Here is a 19,583-nt window from a genome sequence, read left to right as displayed (position 1 = left end):
GGGCCCAAACTTTTGGGCCATATTCTACTGCTTTCCCAGGCCATAGAAGAGAGCTGGATCAGAAGTGGAGCAGCCAAACTGGTGCCCATATGTGATGCTGGCACTGCAGATGGCGGCTTTACCCACTATGCCACAATGCTGGCCCCTCATTTTATATTCTGACATCTGCTTTCTTTATGAGACTGTTAGATTTTTTTTCTTAAAACTTTGTATGCATTAGCTGTATGCATACTGTTGGTATACATTTTAGGGATACGTGTACTTAATGATACACTTGGTAGGTGTATCATCCAGTGGCATGCTTGTTGGCTTTTTAGGGATGTAGAGACATTGACATCCTGTTTGGCTGTTGATGTGGACTTCGTGGAAAGGAGTAGTTCTGCATGCCTCCTGTGTGCTGTTCAGCACAGTTCTTGGTCATTAATATGCTTTTCACATTCTCTTTCTCAGGCAGATCCTTGCAGCCGCCAAGAGAGCTGACCAAGTGGGCCATTTTCTCTGGGTGGGATCGGACAGCTGGGGATCCAAAGTGAACCCACTGCACCAGCATGAAGATATTGCAGAAGGCGCCATCACCATTCAGCCCAAGCGAGCAACCGTGGAAGGTATGGCGTTTAGCACTGGTACTGTGTGCTACGGCTGTGGCCAGCGCTGTGTCACTGGGCCATAGCATGTGCTTGTCTGAGGATTTGGGTTTTTTTCATGTAATGGATGCAAGGTGGTTTCATAAGATGCAAATGAGGCCACACCTGGTGTGTTGTTAAGGCAGCACTCCTCTTTGGAGGAGAAGATACTGTTTTCATAATAAGCATGCAATTTGCATATACTCCTGTATTCATTCATGCCTGGGAGCTTTCTAAAAGATGAGGGTTATGATGAAAAGAAGTGAAATCATAGCACTTCCAAGTAGCCGTGAGTGTGCTGCACCATCAGACAAAAGCATCCCCTTAGCAAAGAGCTGCACGGATCCTTCCCTTCATGGCTTCCAAGGTCCTTCCCTGTTCAGTGGTCTGGGTCCCAGGGCACAGCCTGCTCACCATCCTTCCCACTTTGGCTCTCTCTCCATCTTTCCCCTCTGTGGCCTTCCCGAATCTCTGCCCCTTTCTTTGCTGCTGCGGAGACTTTTTGGGAGACAGAGGGTGTTCCGTGGGTTCTTCTCATGAGACAAAGCTTGCTGATTGCGATGTGCTCTGTAACTGCAGAAGAAAAATTGTCTCTCAAAGCAGGCACTGTGCAAAGCAGAAGGAACTCCTCTGCTGATGCAGGTCCTTCCTTGGGCTCTGTTTTCTGAAGATGTGGTCTCTAAAGATTCCCTAAAACATGCGTTGCACATTCAACGGAACTCTGTGCTCTCACTAAGAAAGGATCAAATATTTACACTTCTTTCTTTCCTCTCTCCACTCCAGGCTAATTAATTATTTCCTCCCAGAAGGCTGTGTGGTCTGTGTAGATTTTTCAAACAAATCAGATTGTGGTTCTGTCACTGTTCCCTTTCTCTGTTATCTGCAGGTGATAGAGATCCCATGAGTCACGCAGGGTTTCATTGAGAGACTTTGAATTAATTTCATTCTCCGAGACATGTCCAGGGGAAATTGCCTGCCTTACAATGCAGTTGCTCATGGAATGCATGAATGAAAAGTAACACTTTAACTCTAACTATGCCTGACCATTCAGAATCTTGCTTAGCTGCCAGGTGTCTTGCCTTGTGCTAGGGATCAAGAAAACAGCAACAAAACAGACCTCAAAGCACACAGAGCTGAGTGAGGGTGTCAGGAGGGAGCCAATGGCTCCACTCACAGAGCGTAAGAAACATGCCAAGTGAGCAGAGAAGGAGGGTGCAGGGAGCTGCTGTCTGATGTCTCTGGGTGGTGACACTGTGCTTGGGGAAAACGGCTTACAGGAGGTGACTGGTGGAGTGGCTGGAGTGGCGACTGGGAGCTCATCCGATGCTCTCAGGAGAACGACCCCAGGGGCTGGAGCAGCACAGTGAAGGAGCTGGAAGCCCCCGGGGGAGCTGCAGGTGCAGGTACTTCATTCTGCAGCACAGCCCCCCACTCCAGCTCCAGCTCTTTAAAAGCCTTCCTGCCTTCGGGACATCAGGAGGACTCTGCTGGGCTGACGAACTCCTGCTCTGTGTTTGAGTTTCTGCTCATGTTGTAATTTTGCTTGTTAGCCATTGGTGGCCATTGCACCCCGTCAAGACTGGATGAGGAGCCCCTTGATTCTCTGGGATCCCATCTGGCCCCTACCATTCTAACTCCCTCTGCTCGTCTCTGTCTAGAATGCTTCTCGTATAACCAGCCCTGCGTTATTTGCCTGGATGTTGCAGGGTGTGCAAATACAGCTTGTAGCTGGTTGTAGCTCTGGATAGATGGAAGAATGACAGACCACATAAAGTGGTCATTTGCATCAGGAGTGTGACTTAAAACTACATCAAAGAGTTTGTCTTTTTTTTTCTGAGTTCTGAGGAGCAGCAGTGAGCTTGTATGTGATAAATTCTGGGGGTTGGAATCTACAGCCATGTCTTTGTGTGAGAGGGAAGTCGGTCAGTTGGGAGCAGGGTTTCTTTCTAAGAGCTGGCGCAGAGAGTTGTGGGGCCCACTAAACCCAGGGATGTTCCTTTCAGGAAATTACTAATTATCTCAAAAGTGCTATACATTTTTTAATGAAAATTATGTTTCTCCATGTATATGAGGACAGATAAAATCACAAAATCAGCCACAAAACAGTATGGTGAACTGGGTCTTCCAGGTCCAGTGCTATGGAGATCCACCCCCCCCGCCCCGGCTGGTTCAGAATAAGAGCAGACTGGATTTAACGTGATGGCAACACATTGGTGGTGTTGCCCTTAAGAAAGTGAGAAAAATAAGGTGTTGAGTTGTACAGTGACCTCTCACTGATGCTATGGAATATGTAAAATAAATCTGTAATGGAACATGTTCTCCATGGGACAAGTAAGCTTTGCTGTCCTGTTGAGAATTTGTTGTTGTCCTTTTGTGGATTGGGCTGGGCTACAACCTCCTCCAAATAGGCATATTCCTCCTGCATCCCTCTTTGACTGTTGTGTAACGTTGTCCCCTTCATTGTAAATGGAAAAAGCCAATCAATAATCAATACTTAGCCCCTCTAGATTCATGTTGTGTACATGTTCGGCAAACATCTCGATTTCTTGGCTGCTATTTTCTGTATGTGCGAGAGTGTAACATTGCATTGATACATGGTCTCTGTGACACTCACTTTGAAACATTCTTTTATGTTCTTTGTGTGTTGACTCTGCATTTGTGGAATGCGCCGCCTCTGTTTCTTAGCCAAGAGTGTCGTTTTCTCCCTTTTAGCGTAAGGACCGTGGGAGCAGAATCCTGGCAAGGTCAGTGTCGTCCTGCTGGCTGCCCCTCATTCAGGGGAGCTCTGGGGATGTCTGCAGGGCTTGGCAGCTCCTCTCCAGCTCCTGAGCCAAAGCATTTGTGTAATTGTGGTTTCCCTGTGCTCTCTGATAAACCCAGGGCTCCTGGCGTTTCCCTCTTGGTGTGCAGCCCCACGCAGGAGGATGCTCAGTCATCTCTCCAGCCCCGGGGTGGTCCTCCGAGAAAAGATGCCCACGTGGTCTTCAAATCTTCACCCTCCCCAGTGCCGTGTTTGTCTGAGAGTCCCTTCGCTGGGCTTCCTCAACCAGCGTCCCACAAGGCTCCTGGAAGAGCCTGTTTCTGTCTCTCCCCCAGTCATGGACGTTAGGACGCTGCTGTGATGAGGGGGGCATTCGCAGGGCTGAGTGCAGAGGCTCTCACAACTGCTGATGGCTTCCAAGTAGGTGAGAGAACAGTTTGATGCCCAGATTAAAGCTGCAATTTGTGCAGGAATGGACAAAATTAAATAAATAATACTCTTGGGCCAGTTTTTGTAAAGGATTTTAGGATTTTTAATCAAAACCCAATGAGTTCTTTGTGCATTTTCCCTAAAGCCAGAACATAGCTGTGAAAGTGTGAAACAGTATTTCTGGCTCCAATTTAGATGCACCCTTTTTCAACCTTGTTTGATTACCTGGAACATTCCACATGGGTTACAGAGTTTTACTAAATGAATGCAAGAAAGAAAATGCAACTTTGAACCAGAGTACGATTTCTGTGCAATGTGTATGCCTTTTACATCTGTCATCTTTAATAGGGGAGCAGTGAGATAGGGCACGCTCATTGTCAAGACAGTTTCCTTTAATGAGTCTTTTGTAAATGTTGATGCTATAAATCCCAGCCATGTATCAGACACACAGAGATGCCCCAAGTGAAAATCTAGACCAGAGATAGGACAAGTCTTACATTGAAAGAGAATGTGACAGTTAATAAAGAGCATAAATGAGTAAGACTTTATTAGGATAGTTATTAAATGCATTTTTTCCTAAGGACTAGCATGCGGATGGCTGAGGTGGGAAGGATGAAAGCAGACCAGGGAGCAGGGGACTGTACAATCAAGATAAAGATTTGGAGTACCTGGGTTGGGGTCAGTGACGAGGCTCCCTGGCTTGCGGTAGATTTCTGGCCTGTATCTTTATGAGGTCCTCTCACTGCCTTCAGTCCACCAGTGCTTCCCTTGTCCCTGTTTCTTTGTGGTCTGGAAAAGACTGATTCTTCAAGGTGCAGATTAACTGGTTAGACTTTTGAAGGTTCTCTTCATCTGTGCTAAACCAAGTTCCCTCAGCCCCAGTCCACAATGTGCTGGGTACCCCCGACCACCTACACTGATCATTCTCTCTGGGTACACACTTGGCACTCTCACCCAAAGGGCAACGCCTGCAGCCTGTGTCTCCCCTGTGATGCTTCGTCTTTGTTTTTGAACCTCTGACTTTGGCCAGAAGACCTGGTAAACCTGAAGAGATTATCGTTGTCTTTCTGTTAGATCTTGTGACATAAGAGTATGCCAAGGGCTGCATATTTGCATGAATTTGAAATCTTCTCTAGGTGTGGCAAGTTCTCATTCAAAATGATCTTTCTATGTGACTTGGTTTCCAAACATTTTTAGCAGAACAACCTGAACACTCTAAGTCCCAGGTGCACCAGAACCTAGATGAGTTTGAAGTCTGACGTTTCAGCCCATTAAGGGAAAAATGAAATCTGTAAATGACGGAAAGTTTTATTTTTGTCCCAACTCACTCGTTATGTGCATGGTATTAGTTGTGCGTTGCAGCTGTGTTGGAACTCTATCTATACACGGAAATGTTTTTTCTTGGTAGTAACTGGGAATGATCAACACTTTGTTTTTGCTATGTGTACCGTACTATTTGTAAAATGACTTAGAAACTAGGTTTTCTGCCTCTACCTACTTGGTCCTATTTGGTATTGTTAGAGGACTGGACTGGTTTCTGTTTTGGAATGTACACTTCTAGCCAAAGGATCAGTTTGTCTGGGGGCATCATAGAAGGTTTTGACAAAAGGCATAGGGTGGTCCCAACCCATGAGAGTTTTGGAATTTCTATCATTGAACCCATCTTCAGCAAACTAGAATTGAGTTCAATTCTGATAGATCCTAAGGATAAGCGAATGAGATCCCATCCCAGTATAAAAGGTCCTCACTGTCTACTTGGGAAACAGACAAAAAATATCAGACCATCACCATGTTTGAGGGTGAATGTAAAAACAGAGTTAAACCTGGGGAGAGGCTTGTGTGAACACCAGTAGGTAGAGAGAATTAGCTGACAAAGGGGGATAGCACCAGTGTGAGGTGGCCTAATGAACATGGGTGGGGATGGGTAGTTAAGGGGAATTGAATTTGCAGATGGTCAGAAGCAGGAAACCGTGTAGAAGTGTCAGAGCAAGCTGGAGGCTATGTAGGTGCTCACGTGAATGCAGGACTCAAGTTAGGAAGAGTCTGCAGGCGTCTCTTCCTGCGGATCTACGGCCGAATCAGAGCCGTCCAGTTTTTGGTTCTTGGTGTGATAACCCAGAGTTGAGTCCAGTCTTCCTTTAACAGCTAATGGGATTTATTCTGCTAGAATAAGAGTGGCTATGGTGCAATGAATGATTGACAATTGATGTGCAGTTTGAGTGTATTTATTTAGTTAGTTCCAGCTTGCCTGAAGCTGCTCGGAAAATTTCCCGCAAAATCCAGCGGGCTCCTTGAATTCCCATGGCTAAAGAAAAAGCCACCACAATACGCCATTCTCATCTCGCCATTTCTAGGTGCACCTCCTGATATATAGAGGGAGTGCTTTTGTGTCCTGTTCATGTTGGTCACTAGTATTGTGTGACTTTTTGCTGGAGTGTATTTGCATCAACTAGTAGATGCAGATCTTAAGTACACCACTCAGTGATTTTTCTATATATGTGGACACGTAGGTAACAACTGCACAAATTCACTGAGGGTATTTCCATCCCACTTGAGGTTCCTTGTCCCCCTTGCCTTTTGCTAATCCTACCATCCTCATAGAGATGAATGTTTGCTTCTCTTTCACATGATAGAAATAGAACTTTTTATTTATGTCTCAATAGGTTTCACTGTTCTTGAATTTCATAGGATTATTATGTATGTGTGGGAATGTGGAGTAGTGTGTGTGTGTGTGTGTGAGTGTGTGCTTTGTATGAGAGGAAAGATTTCTCCCTCAGTTATCACTAGGATCATATCTGAGACATGTATGAGAAAAAAGAGATAAGATAAATAATTCAAGTATATTTAATTACAATTTCTATGTTACCTGGGAATCTTTAGATTCCCAGTCAAGCAGGGAAGCCTTTGTATTTTTACACTAAAATTGATGAATAACCGACTGTCGGTAAAGAAGTGTGACTGGGTAAAAGACGAGTGAGCTGGTGTAACTCGGGAGATGTTGGTCTGATGGTCTGTTGGTCTGTTGGTTCAGGGTCTTCCCTGCTTTCCTATTTCTTCAAAGATAGGCCATCCCTTCTCCTGGGTACAAGGAACTCCCTTCGTGAATGGGATCTTTTTTTTAAGATTTATATTTTATTTATTTGGAAGTCATTGTTAGGAGGAAACAGAGAAATAGAGATGGGGGTTGGGAGAGAGAGAGAGAACTAGAGAGAGAGTTTTGAATCAGCTGCATCACTACCCAAATGGCTACAACATCCAGGGATGGACCAGACTGAAGCCAGGAGCTTCATCCAGGTCTCCCACTTGGGTGCAGGGCCCCAAGGATTTGGACCATCTTCTGCTACTTTCCCAGGGGCATTAGCAGGGAGGTGGATAGGAAGTAGAGCAGTTGGCACTCGAACTGGCACCCGTGTGAAAGGGTGGCAGGACAGGCAGCGGCTTAACCTGCTGCCTCACAATGCAAGCCTCCATGGATGAGATTGTTCCAACCTGCTTCAAGGAGAGAGATGGGAGAAGGTCAGAGAGCAACCCCCGCTTTGGTTCTCTCCTCAAGATGCTGTGTTTTGAAACAACAAATCCTAAACTCTGTAAGTGTATGTGTGTGTGCAAAAAATGTGGAAAACGGGATTTTTTTAAAAAACTAGAAATAGAGCAGGGACGTGATAGCTGGAAGGGAGGGAGATGTCCTTGGCATGACATAACGCTGGGGCAATGGATCCGTGGTGTTGCATATAGCAGTAGTGTCTGCTCTATATTGCTATGTAATATTCCGTTATTCAGAGACGCTGCACTGTGTTGATGCATTGCTGCCTCATAGACACTGGGTTTATGGGTGCTGTGCAGATGTAATCCCTTATGCTTCCTGTTTAAAGCTGATTGTGTTAAGATAAAAGATCCCTGTTAACTTTTATTACTTTGAGAAGAGCATGTCTTTCTTAGTGGGGAAAATCTTACTCTTGCACGTTTTTCAGCTAACGTCTCATTTAACAAGATAGTCAAGGGCTTTTTTCCATGACTGTCACTGGGATCCTTTGATAAACTTTTGTTGCCATTATAAGTTACAAAGGAAATAACATGGCTAGAATGTAGCTGAAAGTCAAATAATACAGAATGATATACTGTGCAATACAGGCAGTATTTGAAAGGATTATTTATGGTTTGAGTTGTCATAAATATTTTAGAGTTCATGAGGTTCTGATATTAATGATGTTACTAAGAGGCTTGAAATACAGATGGCATTTTTATTTATCATTCTACTGCAAAACTTGATTGCTTCATGACCTTTGTGTGTATATGTATCAATATATGTTTAGTAGAGAGTTCAATTATTTGACGAATTGGATGAATACAGAAACTGACCTCTGACCAGTTCCAAAAGTAGAGAAATGGGTAATTTTGCTCCATAGGAAATGGATCCTTTTTTAAAAAAAATTTAATCTATTTGTGTTCTCTCTGGTCTGTTTGATTTTTCATGCCCGTCTTTACAAAACAAATCACAGGGGAATGCAATTTCACTTTCCCCACTTTAGTTCATAGTTAACACTGGTATTTATGGCCCTTGCTGTTTTTCTTTTTAATCACAAACCAGTTTGCCAAAAGCCAATCATTCTGACACTGACATTTATGTATTCTAACCCCAGGGAATTTGCTTTTCAAGAATAATTTGAGCTATAAAAACGTCTGATGATTTTATGGAACGTCTTAGATACAGACCAAGGAGAGCACAGTGTAGTGGCATATATTTTTGATATTCCAAGAAGTGTCCTTGTCTTTGGCTGATTGTTTCAGCTGTCAGCATGGCTCATACTGGCACTGGTGACCTGTGTGATGGTCGGGCTCCCTCTGGCCTGACCGTGCCAACGTCACTATGAATGGTCTCTAGCCAAATAACATGGGATTCCAAGAAAGAAACCAAGAATGTTAAGAAGGTAGTCAACAGTGAAGAAAAACAGAATTTCCTTGAAATTAGCTGTGCAAATATTTTTAAATGGGAGGAAATGGAATTCTTGACTTTTTCATCTCATGGATAAGTGCTAACTGAAAGAGGCTATTTTCATGGAAGTGTTGATGTCAGTACTGACAGTGACATTGATAGTGAACTTCTGTTAGACACTGATCAGGTCTTAGGAAATACAACCCTGGAAGTAAGAGTTCTTCTAAAGAACATTTTTTGCACTGAAAAAACATGCAGATGTTTGGGTTAGATAACTTGCCGAATGTTACATAAGATAATGTCTGAAGAAACTTGATTTTTATAACAAAACTTCTCTCTTCTTGTCTTTAAAACTTCTTCTCTCTTAAGTATGAGGGTGCTTCACAAGGCTCATGGGAAAATAGAATTAAAAGATAAGTATATTTTTGGTGAAAATATTTGAAACTCATAAGTAATTTTTGCATAAAATGCACTTTACAGAATATTTTTCAATACTTATAATTAGGATCTTAAAACTTTCATAAAAAATTCAGCTTACCTTTTAACTCAATTTCATATGAGCATTTTGAAGTGATTTGTGCTCTTTATATTCTATGTAGGGAAAGGAAGGTTGAACAAATTGGTGTTCAAAAATTATTTGTTTTTGAAAGCTACAGCTTGGGAGGTTTCGACTGTGGTGTTTGGTTGTTGGCAATGAGCTCATCTTAATAGTGTCTGTTTCTTAAATTGGGTTCCTTGGAAGCAGAGTCTAAGTTAAGGAATCTGTCCACTCGTTTTATGGAGGGAAGACAGCAGGGGAGGACCAGGGAAAGCACTCGGTAAGAAGTGAGCTTGTAGCCGGTGCCGCGGCTCAATAGGCTAATCCTCCACCTTGCAGCACCGGCACACCGGGTTCTAGTCCCGTTCGGGGCGCCGGATTCTGTCCCGGTTGTCCCTCTTCCAGTCCAGCTCTCTGCTGTGGCCCGGGAGTGCAGTGGAGGATGGCCCAAGTGCTTGGGCCCTGCACCCCATGGGAGACCAGGAGAAGCACCTGGCTCCTGCCATCGGATCAGCACGGTGCGCCGGCCGCGGCAGCCATTGGAGGGTGAACCAACGGCAAAGGAAGACCTCTCTCTGTCTCTCTCTCTCTCTCTCACTGTCCACTCTGCCTGTCAAAAAATAAATAAATAAATAAATAAAATTAAAAAAAAAAAAAGAAGTGAGTGCATTTGGAGTCTCGCTTCACTCAGAACATGGAGAGAGCTGGAGGATGAATGGCTTTAGACGCTTGGGTCTCACTGAGCTCCAGAAGTTTGCCACTTGGTGCTCCACATGCACAGCTAAGAAGCCATCTTTGTAGAGTTATTCTCTCTTATTTCTGCAGAATGTTCACATCTACGTCAGTAAGATGTGAGGTGGCGAGGGTGCCTTGGGCATTTGGTGTAATGGTTAAGTTGCTGCTTGGGACAACTGTGTGCCAGGTGAGGGTGTCTTTGAGTCCTGGCTGCTTCATTTGCTATCCAACTTCATGCTACGGTGCATCCTGGACTCTGTTAGGCCCCATCTAAGTACTTGGCTCCCTACCACCCGTGTGAGTAACCCGGATGGAAGGCCAGATTCTTAGCTTCGACCTGACCCAGCCCCAAGAACTTGAGGCCTTTGGGAATGAACCAGTGGATGGAGGGTATCTTTCTGTTTCTCTGTGTCCCTTTACTTTTTAAATAAAAATTAAAATTTTAAAATAACAGCAACGTAGTACAGCAGACAGCAGGAAAATCACCATAGCCCTGGAGCGACATAACATTGTTTTCAGTGTCTACTCTTGTCTTTCTCATGGGAAAAGCCAAGTGCTGTTGACCTTCTTTCCTTTTATATTTGAAGGGAAAAGAGCTAATTAGCCAGATCACATTCACTGCGTTCCACATGTAGTTGTGTACGACACTGGGACTTCGTTCATCTGCTCCGCAGACTGTGCCAAGTTGGAGTCAGCAGCTACAGTTTAAGCTGCAACATGGTTTGGTTTCCAGTAGTTCACGATGACCTGGCATGATTCAGCTGGTGTTCTATGGACCAAACTAGTGAGACAACCATGGGTATGAATGGGCACACAGAACCCTGCACCCGACTAGTGAGACAACCGTGAGTATGAATGGGCATACACAACCATGCATTCATTCTTTGACTCTCTAAGGGTGGCCCAGTGACCCCTAATTGTGCAACACACATCATCCCAGTTATGAACAAAGGGACATCAGAAAGTATGTGGATAAATTGAATGAGAAGGTAAATTTATTTGCTGTCAAAATGTTTTGAAACACATATAGTTTTTTCCTAATATACATGTAATGGAGTTTGTGTAGACCCCTAGCATACATGAATTAAAAAAGTTCTGCAAACAAAATGTTCATTTAAGTCCATTTTCCACATTGTTCCTCATAGTTGGAACCAGGAAGCCGTAGTATGTGGCTCCATGGACCACCGTGAGTGAGACCTGGCCAAGACTCTGCTTGTTTACTAATCCTTGGCTTTGTTTGTGAGTGTGTGTATGTGTGTGCTTGTGCGCATGGGGCAGTAGTCATAGTCTAAATCAGCTCATGGGTAAGAAATACCTCAGAAACTACAGAAAGCATGGTTCCATCCTAATGAGCTGTTGCCTAAGGGGACATCTGTAGAAAAAATAAATCCAATTTGTCTGAGAAAATAAACCACCCTTGCTCCCTTTGCAAACATGAGCACCACCTCGTTCTGGGCACAGCCGAAGGAACTTTGGAATTAGATTGAAGTGACAGCCACAGTAATTAAAGTTCCCAGAGTCTGGTGAACAAACAGTGACCAGAAAAAATGATTTATTTTGAGAATAAAACAGCAGCCTGAATCAGTGGTTTCTTGTGAGGAGCCTGCTTCCAAGTTCAAGTGATACTTGATTGGAAAGGAGGCGGATTTCTGCTGTGTTGGGCTAGTTTTGCCTTGAGAACCTGTTAGATAAACAGCAGGTGCATTGCTCTCACAATCCTTGTGACTCCAGATGGTGATGCACAGAGTGACTGTTGGCGTTTGTTCTTTAAGGAGCTCAATGTCAAAGGTCTTCCTACGCAGTATTTTGTTAGCTGATGGCCATATCATTAGTTAATGAGGTTTAATGAAGCACTCCACACGGAGCAAGGGAAAAGATGTGGAGGGAGGACCATCAGAGAGACGGGGGTGGGAGAGAGAGAGAGATAGTACTGAGCAGGACTGGGAGAGCAGAGCAGGAGGGCAGAGGTTTGCATGGGCTCGTGGTGAGCAGTTATGAAAGGAGAGATACAGAGAAAGAAATGCACGAGGAGAGGGAGACAGGGACACCGGGTCAGACAGGTGGAGAGGGGCAGGACAAGCTCCAGGGGGTGGGCAGCATGTGCATCTGGGCCTGGAGCAAGGGGGCGGGTACGCCAGGTGAGCACGCGAGGGCGCTGCAAAGTATACCGGGAAAATAGATGACTTGACTTTGCTGAAAAATTTTGAAATCAATACAAACTTTTTCATAATACACATTTTCCTTGATTCAAAAGTCTATTGTTTGCATGGATTTCAAAATATCTTGCAACAAAATAAATTTCTTTTTTAAAAAAGATTTATTTATTTATTTGAAAGTCAGAGTTACACAGAGAGTAGAGGCAGAGAGGAGAGAGAGATCGAGATCGAGATCGAGATCCTCCATCCGATGGTTCACTCCCTAATTGGCCATAACGCCCAGAGCTGAGCCGATCCGAAGCCAGGAGCCAGGAGCTTCTTCTGGGTCTCCCACACGGGTGCAGGGGCCCGAGTCTTGGGCCATCTTCTACTGCTTTCCCAGGCCGTAGCAGAGAGCTGGATGGGAAGAGGAGCAGCTGGGACTCGAACCGGCACCCATATGGGATGCCAGCACTTCAGGCCAGGGCGTTAATCTGCTGCACCACAGAGCCGGCCCCAATGTGTCTTTTTTTTAATTTAGGAGGATTATTTATTTATTTGAAAGGCAGAGAACTAGAGACAGGGATAGACATACAGGCAGGCAGAGAGCGTCTTGTCTTCTGCTTGACCCCCCAGTTCCCATAACCCCAGGACAGGATATCAGACTGAAGGTAAGAGCCCAGATCCTCCCCTGTGGGTGGCAGGGACCCAGTCACTCGAGCCGTCCATCACCTCTTACCTCCCAGGGTGCACCTTGGCAGGAAGCTGGAATCAGACGCAGAGTCAGGCCTGGAACCCAGGCACTTGGAAGATTCCCGTTTCCCACGAACTCTTTCAAATACCCTCATACGTTGTAAATGTGATCACAGAGCAATTTAATGAAGAAGCGCAGGGCGTGCTAGTGACCATGGGATGTTTATGATAATCCGTTAGTGTCACCTCCACCCTCCTGCTTGACTTGAGATTTCCTTTGGGAGACAAGGACGTGTGGCTGTCCCCTCGGCTTTGCACGTGGCACACTCAGTGTGCTTTGCACGGTTGCTGCAGGTGGTCTGTGATGATGTCCCTGTTGCTGTACTCCAGCCAACAGGAGGGTCACGTCACTTGTTAATTGGACAGATGGGTACTTCCAGGCAGCTTCCTAGAAACTGTGACCAGTTCTGTGATAATACTAAAAAAGTTCATGGATGAAGTGGAATTAAAATATCAATTTATTTTGCTGCTATACTTGTTGAAATCCATTCATAATTTTTTCATAATATGAATTTTCTCATGAACTTCTTGAAGATCATTTGTGTGTGTGTTGGGAGAGGGAGGGTTACAAAATGTTTGCACCGGTCCGGCACCACAGCTCAATAGGCTAATCCTCTGCCTGTGGCACCAGCACACTGGGTTCTAGTCCCTTTTGGGGTGCCAGATTCTGTCCCAGCTGTCCCTCTTCCAGTCCAGCTCTCTGCTGTGGCCCAGGAGTGCAGTGGAGGATGGCCCAAGTGCTTGGGCCCTGCACCTGCATGGGAGACCAGGAGAAGCACCTGGCTCCTGGCTTCGGATCAGTGCGGTGCGCCGGCCACAGCAGCCATTGTGGGGTGAACCAACGGAAAAAAGGAAGACCTTTCTCTCTGTCTCTCTCTCTCTCTCTCTCTCTCTGTCTACTCTGCCTGTCAAAAAAAAGTTTGCACCAAAAATAAAATTTTTAATTCTGTTTTCCACAAACTTTTCAGTGTCCTCAAGTTCAAGAGAAAGGGCTTGGGAAGTGGGGAGCTTTTGAGTTTACTGCCAGTAACCATGGTACATATACATGCAAGTCACTTGGAAACAGCTGGGTCTACTTCTTTGCGACGGTCACACTGCTCACCTCGGCAGCCCCCTGCCTGCCTACACATATGTCTTCCTGGTAACCATGGTCCTCTCGGAGGTACTTGCACCAGTTTCAAACATCATCCTTTGTTTTCTTTCTTTTTTTCTTAAAGATTATTTGTTTATTTATTAATTACTGTATTTAGAGATTGTCCCCCCATTGGTTCACCTCCCAGATGGCTGAGATGGCCAGCCCTGGGCCAAGTTAATTCCAGGAGCTTTTCTGAGTCTCCCACCTAAGTGGCAGGAGCCCAAACACTTGGTCCATCCTCTGCTGCTTTTCCTAGGCTGTTAGCAAGGATCTGGATTGCAAATGGAGCAGCCAGGACATGAACCGGTGCCCAGATGGGATGCCGGTGTCACAGGCATCAGGCACAGCTGGTGTGTGTGTCCACTAGCTAGAGTGTGCAGCAACACTAGCCCCTCTCCTTTGTTTTCTTCTTTGTCTCTCTGGCTGGCCTTTTGTCCCCTGTCCATCTGCACCCGTTATATCTGGAGTATGCGCCACATGTGAAAGACTGTGAAATCTTGGCCATTTTTTTGCTTTCTGTGGAGCAAAAATACTGTCCGTCCTGTAACTTGTGTGACATTTGATCTGGGCCCTGGGGCCCTGGAGGCCACAGAGAAAAGAGGTGGCCGATTTTGTTCCTTCTACTGGGGGGCCTTCCGGAACTCAGGAGAGGAGCTCTGTCTCTTCTTGCCCTGAATTACTGAGACTGGACTTGCAGGCCTCCCTGGAGGTTGCAGGTTTATGTAGAATCTCAAACAGCACCTCTTCCTGTTCACGTGTTGAGGTGTTCTTTTTTTTTTTTCTTTAAAATTGATTTATTTTGAGTGGTAGGATTAGAGACAGAGGGAGAGACAGAGAGAAAGGTCTCACATCCACTGGTTCACTCCCCAATTAGTCCAACAGCCAGAGCAGGGCCAATCCGAAGGTAGGAACCAGGAGGTTCTTCTGTGTCTCCCACATGGGTGCAGGGGCCCAAGCACTTGTGTCATCTTCCATTGCTTTCCCAGGCTGTAGCAGAAAGCTGGATCAGAAGATGAGCACTTGGGATAAGAACCAGCGTCCATATAGTATGCGGGTGCCACAGGCAGAGGCTTAGCCCACTACACCACAGCACAGGGCCCCCACGTGTTGAGTTTCCAGCATTCCATTAAGATCCTTTTGCTGATTTTTGTGCGCAAAGTCCGTCTTCCATCATAATTCCCCTAGGACACCTATATTTTGTCTTCACCACAATTATTACAGCAGCATTTTTGAATACCGACTGATACAGATACTTGTTCCATCCATGTCCCTAGAATTCACGTTTCATGAGAACACAGATCACATATCTCTGTCAGGAGCTTGGCTCTTGGCACAAAACTGATGCTGAACAAAACTGTTCAAGAAAATAGTTTGTTCATTAATTAACGTGTTTCTGTGCACCAACCAGTATCTGCTGACCTAAATGAATCCTGGTGTGCCTAATGAAGTGCTTGTTTGCGGCTTACAATAAATTTATCAAGCAAGGATAAATTCTGAAAACAAATACCAGGGGTTGTCAAAAAAAATTCTCAGAAAATGCATATTAATGAAAAATCTAAATGTAGATTTCCAACTTTTTGCCTTAAATAAACTTGTTTTAGTTTTACTTTTCCAGAGATGTTCTGAAGCCCCTCCTATTCTTAGACAGTTTTACAAAATGGGTCAGAGTTAACGTGCATGTGTCTTCCTCCTTTAGCACCACGTCTCAGAGCAAACATCTCCAACAGTTCATATTTTTCCAGCTGAAATCAGTGTTAGTCCCATCAGAAAGAGAGAGGCAGAGAGGAGAGCAGCATGTACGATTTCTTCCCTCAGTCTGGATATAATTCATTGAAGTAACATTCACTTCAGATTTACAGGAAAAATGGGTCTTAACCTCCAAGATAACATATGCATTTATATATTTATTTATGTCTTTAAAAACTTTTACCTGAAGCCGGCACCCTGGCTGAATTGGCTAATCCTCTACCTGCGGCACCGGCACCCCGGGTTCTAGTCCCGGTCGGGGTGCCAGATTCTGTCCCGGTTGCTCCTCTTCCAGGCCAGCTCTCTGCTGTGGCCCGAGAGTGCAGTGGAGGATGGCCCAAGTCCTTGGTCCCTGCACCCTCATGGGAGACCAGGAGGAAGCACCTGGCTCCTGGCTTCGGATCAGCTCAGCACGTTAACCATAGCGGCCATTTGAGGGTTGAACCAACAGAATAAAGGAAGGCCTTTCTCTCTGTCTCTCTGTCTCTCTCATACTGTCTAACTCTGCCTGTCAAAAAACCAAACCAAACCAAACCAAAACAAAACAAAAAAATCCTTTGACCTGTAGTATCGTCTAAGTGCAAGATTTTCTTCTTACCTTTACCATCAAAACAGATACTCCTCTTCCCTTGTAGAAAATGTTTCTGCCATGAGAAGGAAATAGGATATTGGATTTTTCATACCTAGCTTGCATTTTAATCTCTTTTAAGCTTATTAAAATGTAAAGATACCTAAGTTCTATCGCCTGATGTTCTGATTGCATCTAAAGCGATACCTTATTACGTATTGTGTTTTGTGCCTAAGGAATCCTTTGAGTGACCCCAATCTTGATATTAAACTCAACTGATTCCACTAGCAGCTGATTTTCATGTTAGACATTAAATAATATATAAGAACATGTTGAGTCCTATAAGAAATCGGTGAAAATGTAAGTGATATTGACTGTTACATAAATGGAAAAAATGAGGTTTTGATAGGTTGTGGTTTGAGCCCGGGTGTCAGCTACCACATTCCAAAGAAGGAAACACCTCATTGTCTGTCATGCTACAATTCCTACTGAAATTCAGTGGGTGTTGCTTATCTGTTGTCCAGTTAACCAATATTTTCCTATAAAAAGATGTGCTGTACAGGGCTGGCTTCCGTATCAAGGATAATGGATTAGGAACATATTTCTGACTTACTGTCGCAGATTTCCTGTCCTGAACCACTTGAAGATGATGGTGATAACAATGTAACGTGATGTGACATAACGTAACATAAAGTAACATAATGTAACCCTGTGTCTACCCCGTTCATGTGGCCTAGCTCAGTTTTGGAAGAAGGGTTTGAAGTAGCAACATATTGATTTGTGCATCCCAGCCTGGCAGGCCACCTCTCATTGGTGTCTGAGCATCCGTGCTTCCCGCAGCTGGCCCTGGGGTGAGAACTTGGGGTGTGAGCAGGAGCAGAGCCCTGGGCCCTAGACCACCAGACCGGGCTTTGCGGGTGCCTGTGGTCTTGGAGTCCGTACGCCAGCAGGGCAGTAGCAGCAGAGTAGAACTTCAGTGAGCACGGCATCTCTGATGGTTGAGACGGCAGCCGCCCCTCACCTGATGCCCACGGAATCCTTGTTGGCAAAGGTTACACCTCTGTCTGTCTCATGAGTCCCTGCTTCTGCTACTTTGTGCTAAGAGGATTCCTCTCTGGCACGAATTTTGCCAAATATCTCAAGCATTGACATAAGACCTTCACCGAGTGGTGTCTTATTCCCCACTTCTGTGCATCCAGGTAGATGCATCCGGGCACTTAGTGGGGGAAGTACCTGGGGTGCATGCAGTGATGTTCCAGGGAGTCTGTCCCACCGAGCCTCTTGGCCTCTTCACAGGTGCTCCTGCTTCTGAACGTAAGTTACTGTTCTCCAAGGCTGATATTTGATACAGACGATAAAATAAAAGCAGGTCCCAGCCCCTTTCTGTTTATAACCTGGCCTGTGTGCAGGGTGTTAGCTCTGCGACATCAGTATCAATCGTAGCCTGCTTTCTGCCAGGGAAGATGCCATCAGAGTCTTCCAGCCACAGCTGTGGAGTCACAAGGGGGACATTGCGATGACAGATGCGCTCCTAAACTTTGTGGCTTCACGCCTGCTTCCCAGCGCACGCGGGAGAGGCGTTCCCACAGTGCTCGTGGAAAGCCAGGCGGTTAGTGCGGAAGCCACTGCATCCGACCTGTGGCTGTGCCTCACCTAAGTGGTGCAGCACTGCCGCCCACGTGCACTGGACCTCCGAGCAGCTGCTTGGCCTGCAGAGAGAGTGTCTCTCGTAGTTTGAAAGTGCTACCTGATTGATTCTTTGTGAGCAGTGTGTGCAGCCACCCACCAGCTGGCTTCTCTTCTTGACCTGCTCTGAGGAGCTGAGAGTTAGGATTTTCAGACCGAAGTCAGGTGGCTGGATTAGGCCACAATTGGGTGATATGTGTGATAGCAATGAGGTGAGTTGTGATAGCAATGAGCTGTGTGTAAATGGACGTTGAAGAATGCTGATAGGAATTGCATGTGTAAATTAAAAATATATGGCATATACCAATCTATGAATCCATGCTTTAGTCAGTATTTTTCTTTTTGTGTATAATTATGTGTATTTCCATTTAGCATGATTTATGCTTCTGTGAGTGAGCATTGAGAGCATATTTACAAAAGGAACGATGGAATTAGATCTGTGCTGTCTTCTCCCGTGTGTTATGCATGGATTTACCAGGATCAGTAACATCCGAGTCTTGAAGCACCTTTTCAGGGCTTATTTCTCTCTCTCTCTCTTTTATTTGACAGATAGAGTTATAGACAGTGAGAGAGACAGACAGAGAGAAAGGTCTTCCCTCCGTTGGTTCACCCCTCAAATGACCACTATGGCCGGAGCTACGCCAATCTGAAGGCAGGAGCCAGGTGCTTCTCCTGGTCTCCCATGCGGGTGCACATGCCCAAGCACTTGGGCCATCCTCCACTGCCCTCTTGGGCCACAGCAGAGAGCTGGACTGGAAGAGGAGCAACCGGGACTAGAATCCGGTGCCCATATGGGATGCCAGCGCCGCAAGCGGAGGATTAGCCAAGTGAGCCATGGCGCTGGCCCCCAGGGCTTATTTCTCGTGCATGAACCTTCACCCCAGTCAGCAGCAATGGCTGGCAGTCAGGAGTCTACACAGAGAACATTCCTCCTTTGATGGTCAGTGCCCCAGGTGCTCTGTGAAACTCCCTGTGTTGTGTGGGGTCCCTGGTCCACTGGTATAGAAGCCAGTAGAGTCCCTGCCCTTGATGTCATGACTGCAGATGTAAAAGTGGGCTCCCATCTCTGGAACAAGCCTGTGAAGTCGTGAAGTCGATGTTGACAGGTTCTCTCCATGTGGCTTCCTGATTGTAGAAGTAAGTTAAGCTATAAACTTGGCCTTCAACGAGTTCAACATTGTGTTATAAAAAAAAATAGTCCTTACATTTTTTTAAGATTTATTTATAACTCAGAGTTACACAGACAGAAAAGGAGAGGCAGAGAGAGAGAAAGGTCTTTCATCTGCTGGTTGACTCCCCAGTTGGCCACAACAGCCGGAGCTGCGCCGATCCAAAGCCAGGAGCTTCTTCCAGATCTCCCACACGGGTGCAGGGGCCCAAGGACTTGAGCCATCTTCTACTGCTCTCCCAGGCTATACCAGAGAGCTGAATGGGAAGTGGAGCAGCCGGGTCTCTAACCAGCACCCATATGGGATGCTGGCACTGCAGGTGGCAGCTTTACCCACTATGCCACAGTGCCAGTCCCAGAAATAGTGCTTTTA

At 45.5% G+C, this 19,583-nt stretch overlaps 1 protein-coding gene across 5 annotated transcripts in view; it reads left to right on the top strand.

The window, feature by feature from the left end:
- GRM7 (glutamate metabotropic receptor 7) overlaps nucleotides 1-19,583 on the top strand; it is an 826,769-nt gene that overhangs the window by 422,668 nt on the left and 384,518 nt on the right. For all 5 annotated transcript variants that reach the window (XR_007913802.2, XM_008273589.4, XM_002720620.5 and 2 more), the window contains exon 4: nucleotides 451-605. Coding sequence is in view for 4 of the 5 variants with exons in the window: in XM_008273589.4 (XP_008271811.3) it covers nucleotides 451-605 (155 nt within the window). In the remaining variant the exon portion in view is untranslated. The remainder of the gene's footprint in view (nucleotides 1-450; nucleotides 606-19,583) is intronic.

The sequence above is a fragment of the Oryctolagus cuniculus genome, chromosome 10 (assembly GCF_964237555.1).
Source record: "Oryctolagus cuniculus chromosome 10, mOryCun1.1, whole genome shotgun sequence".
In the NCBI taxonomy this organism is placed as follows: domain Eukaryota; kingdom Metazoa; phylum Chordata; class Mammalia; order Lagomorpha; family Leporidae; genus Oryctolagus; species Oryctolagus cuniculus.
Note: the sequence above shows the minus strand (reverse complement) of the source record. Positions and strands in the feature narration are given on the sequence as shown.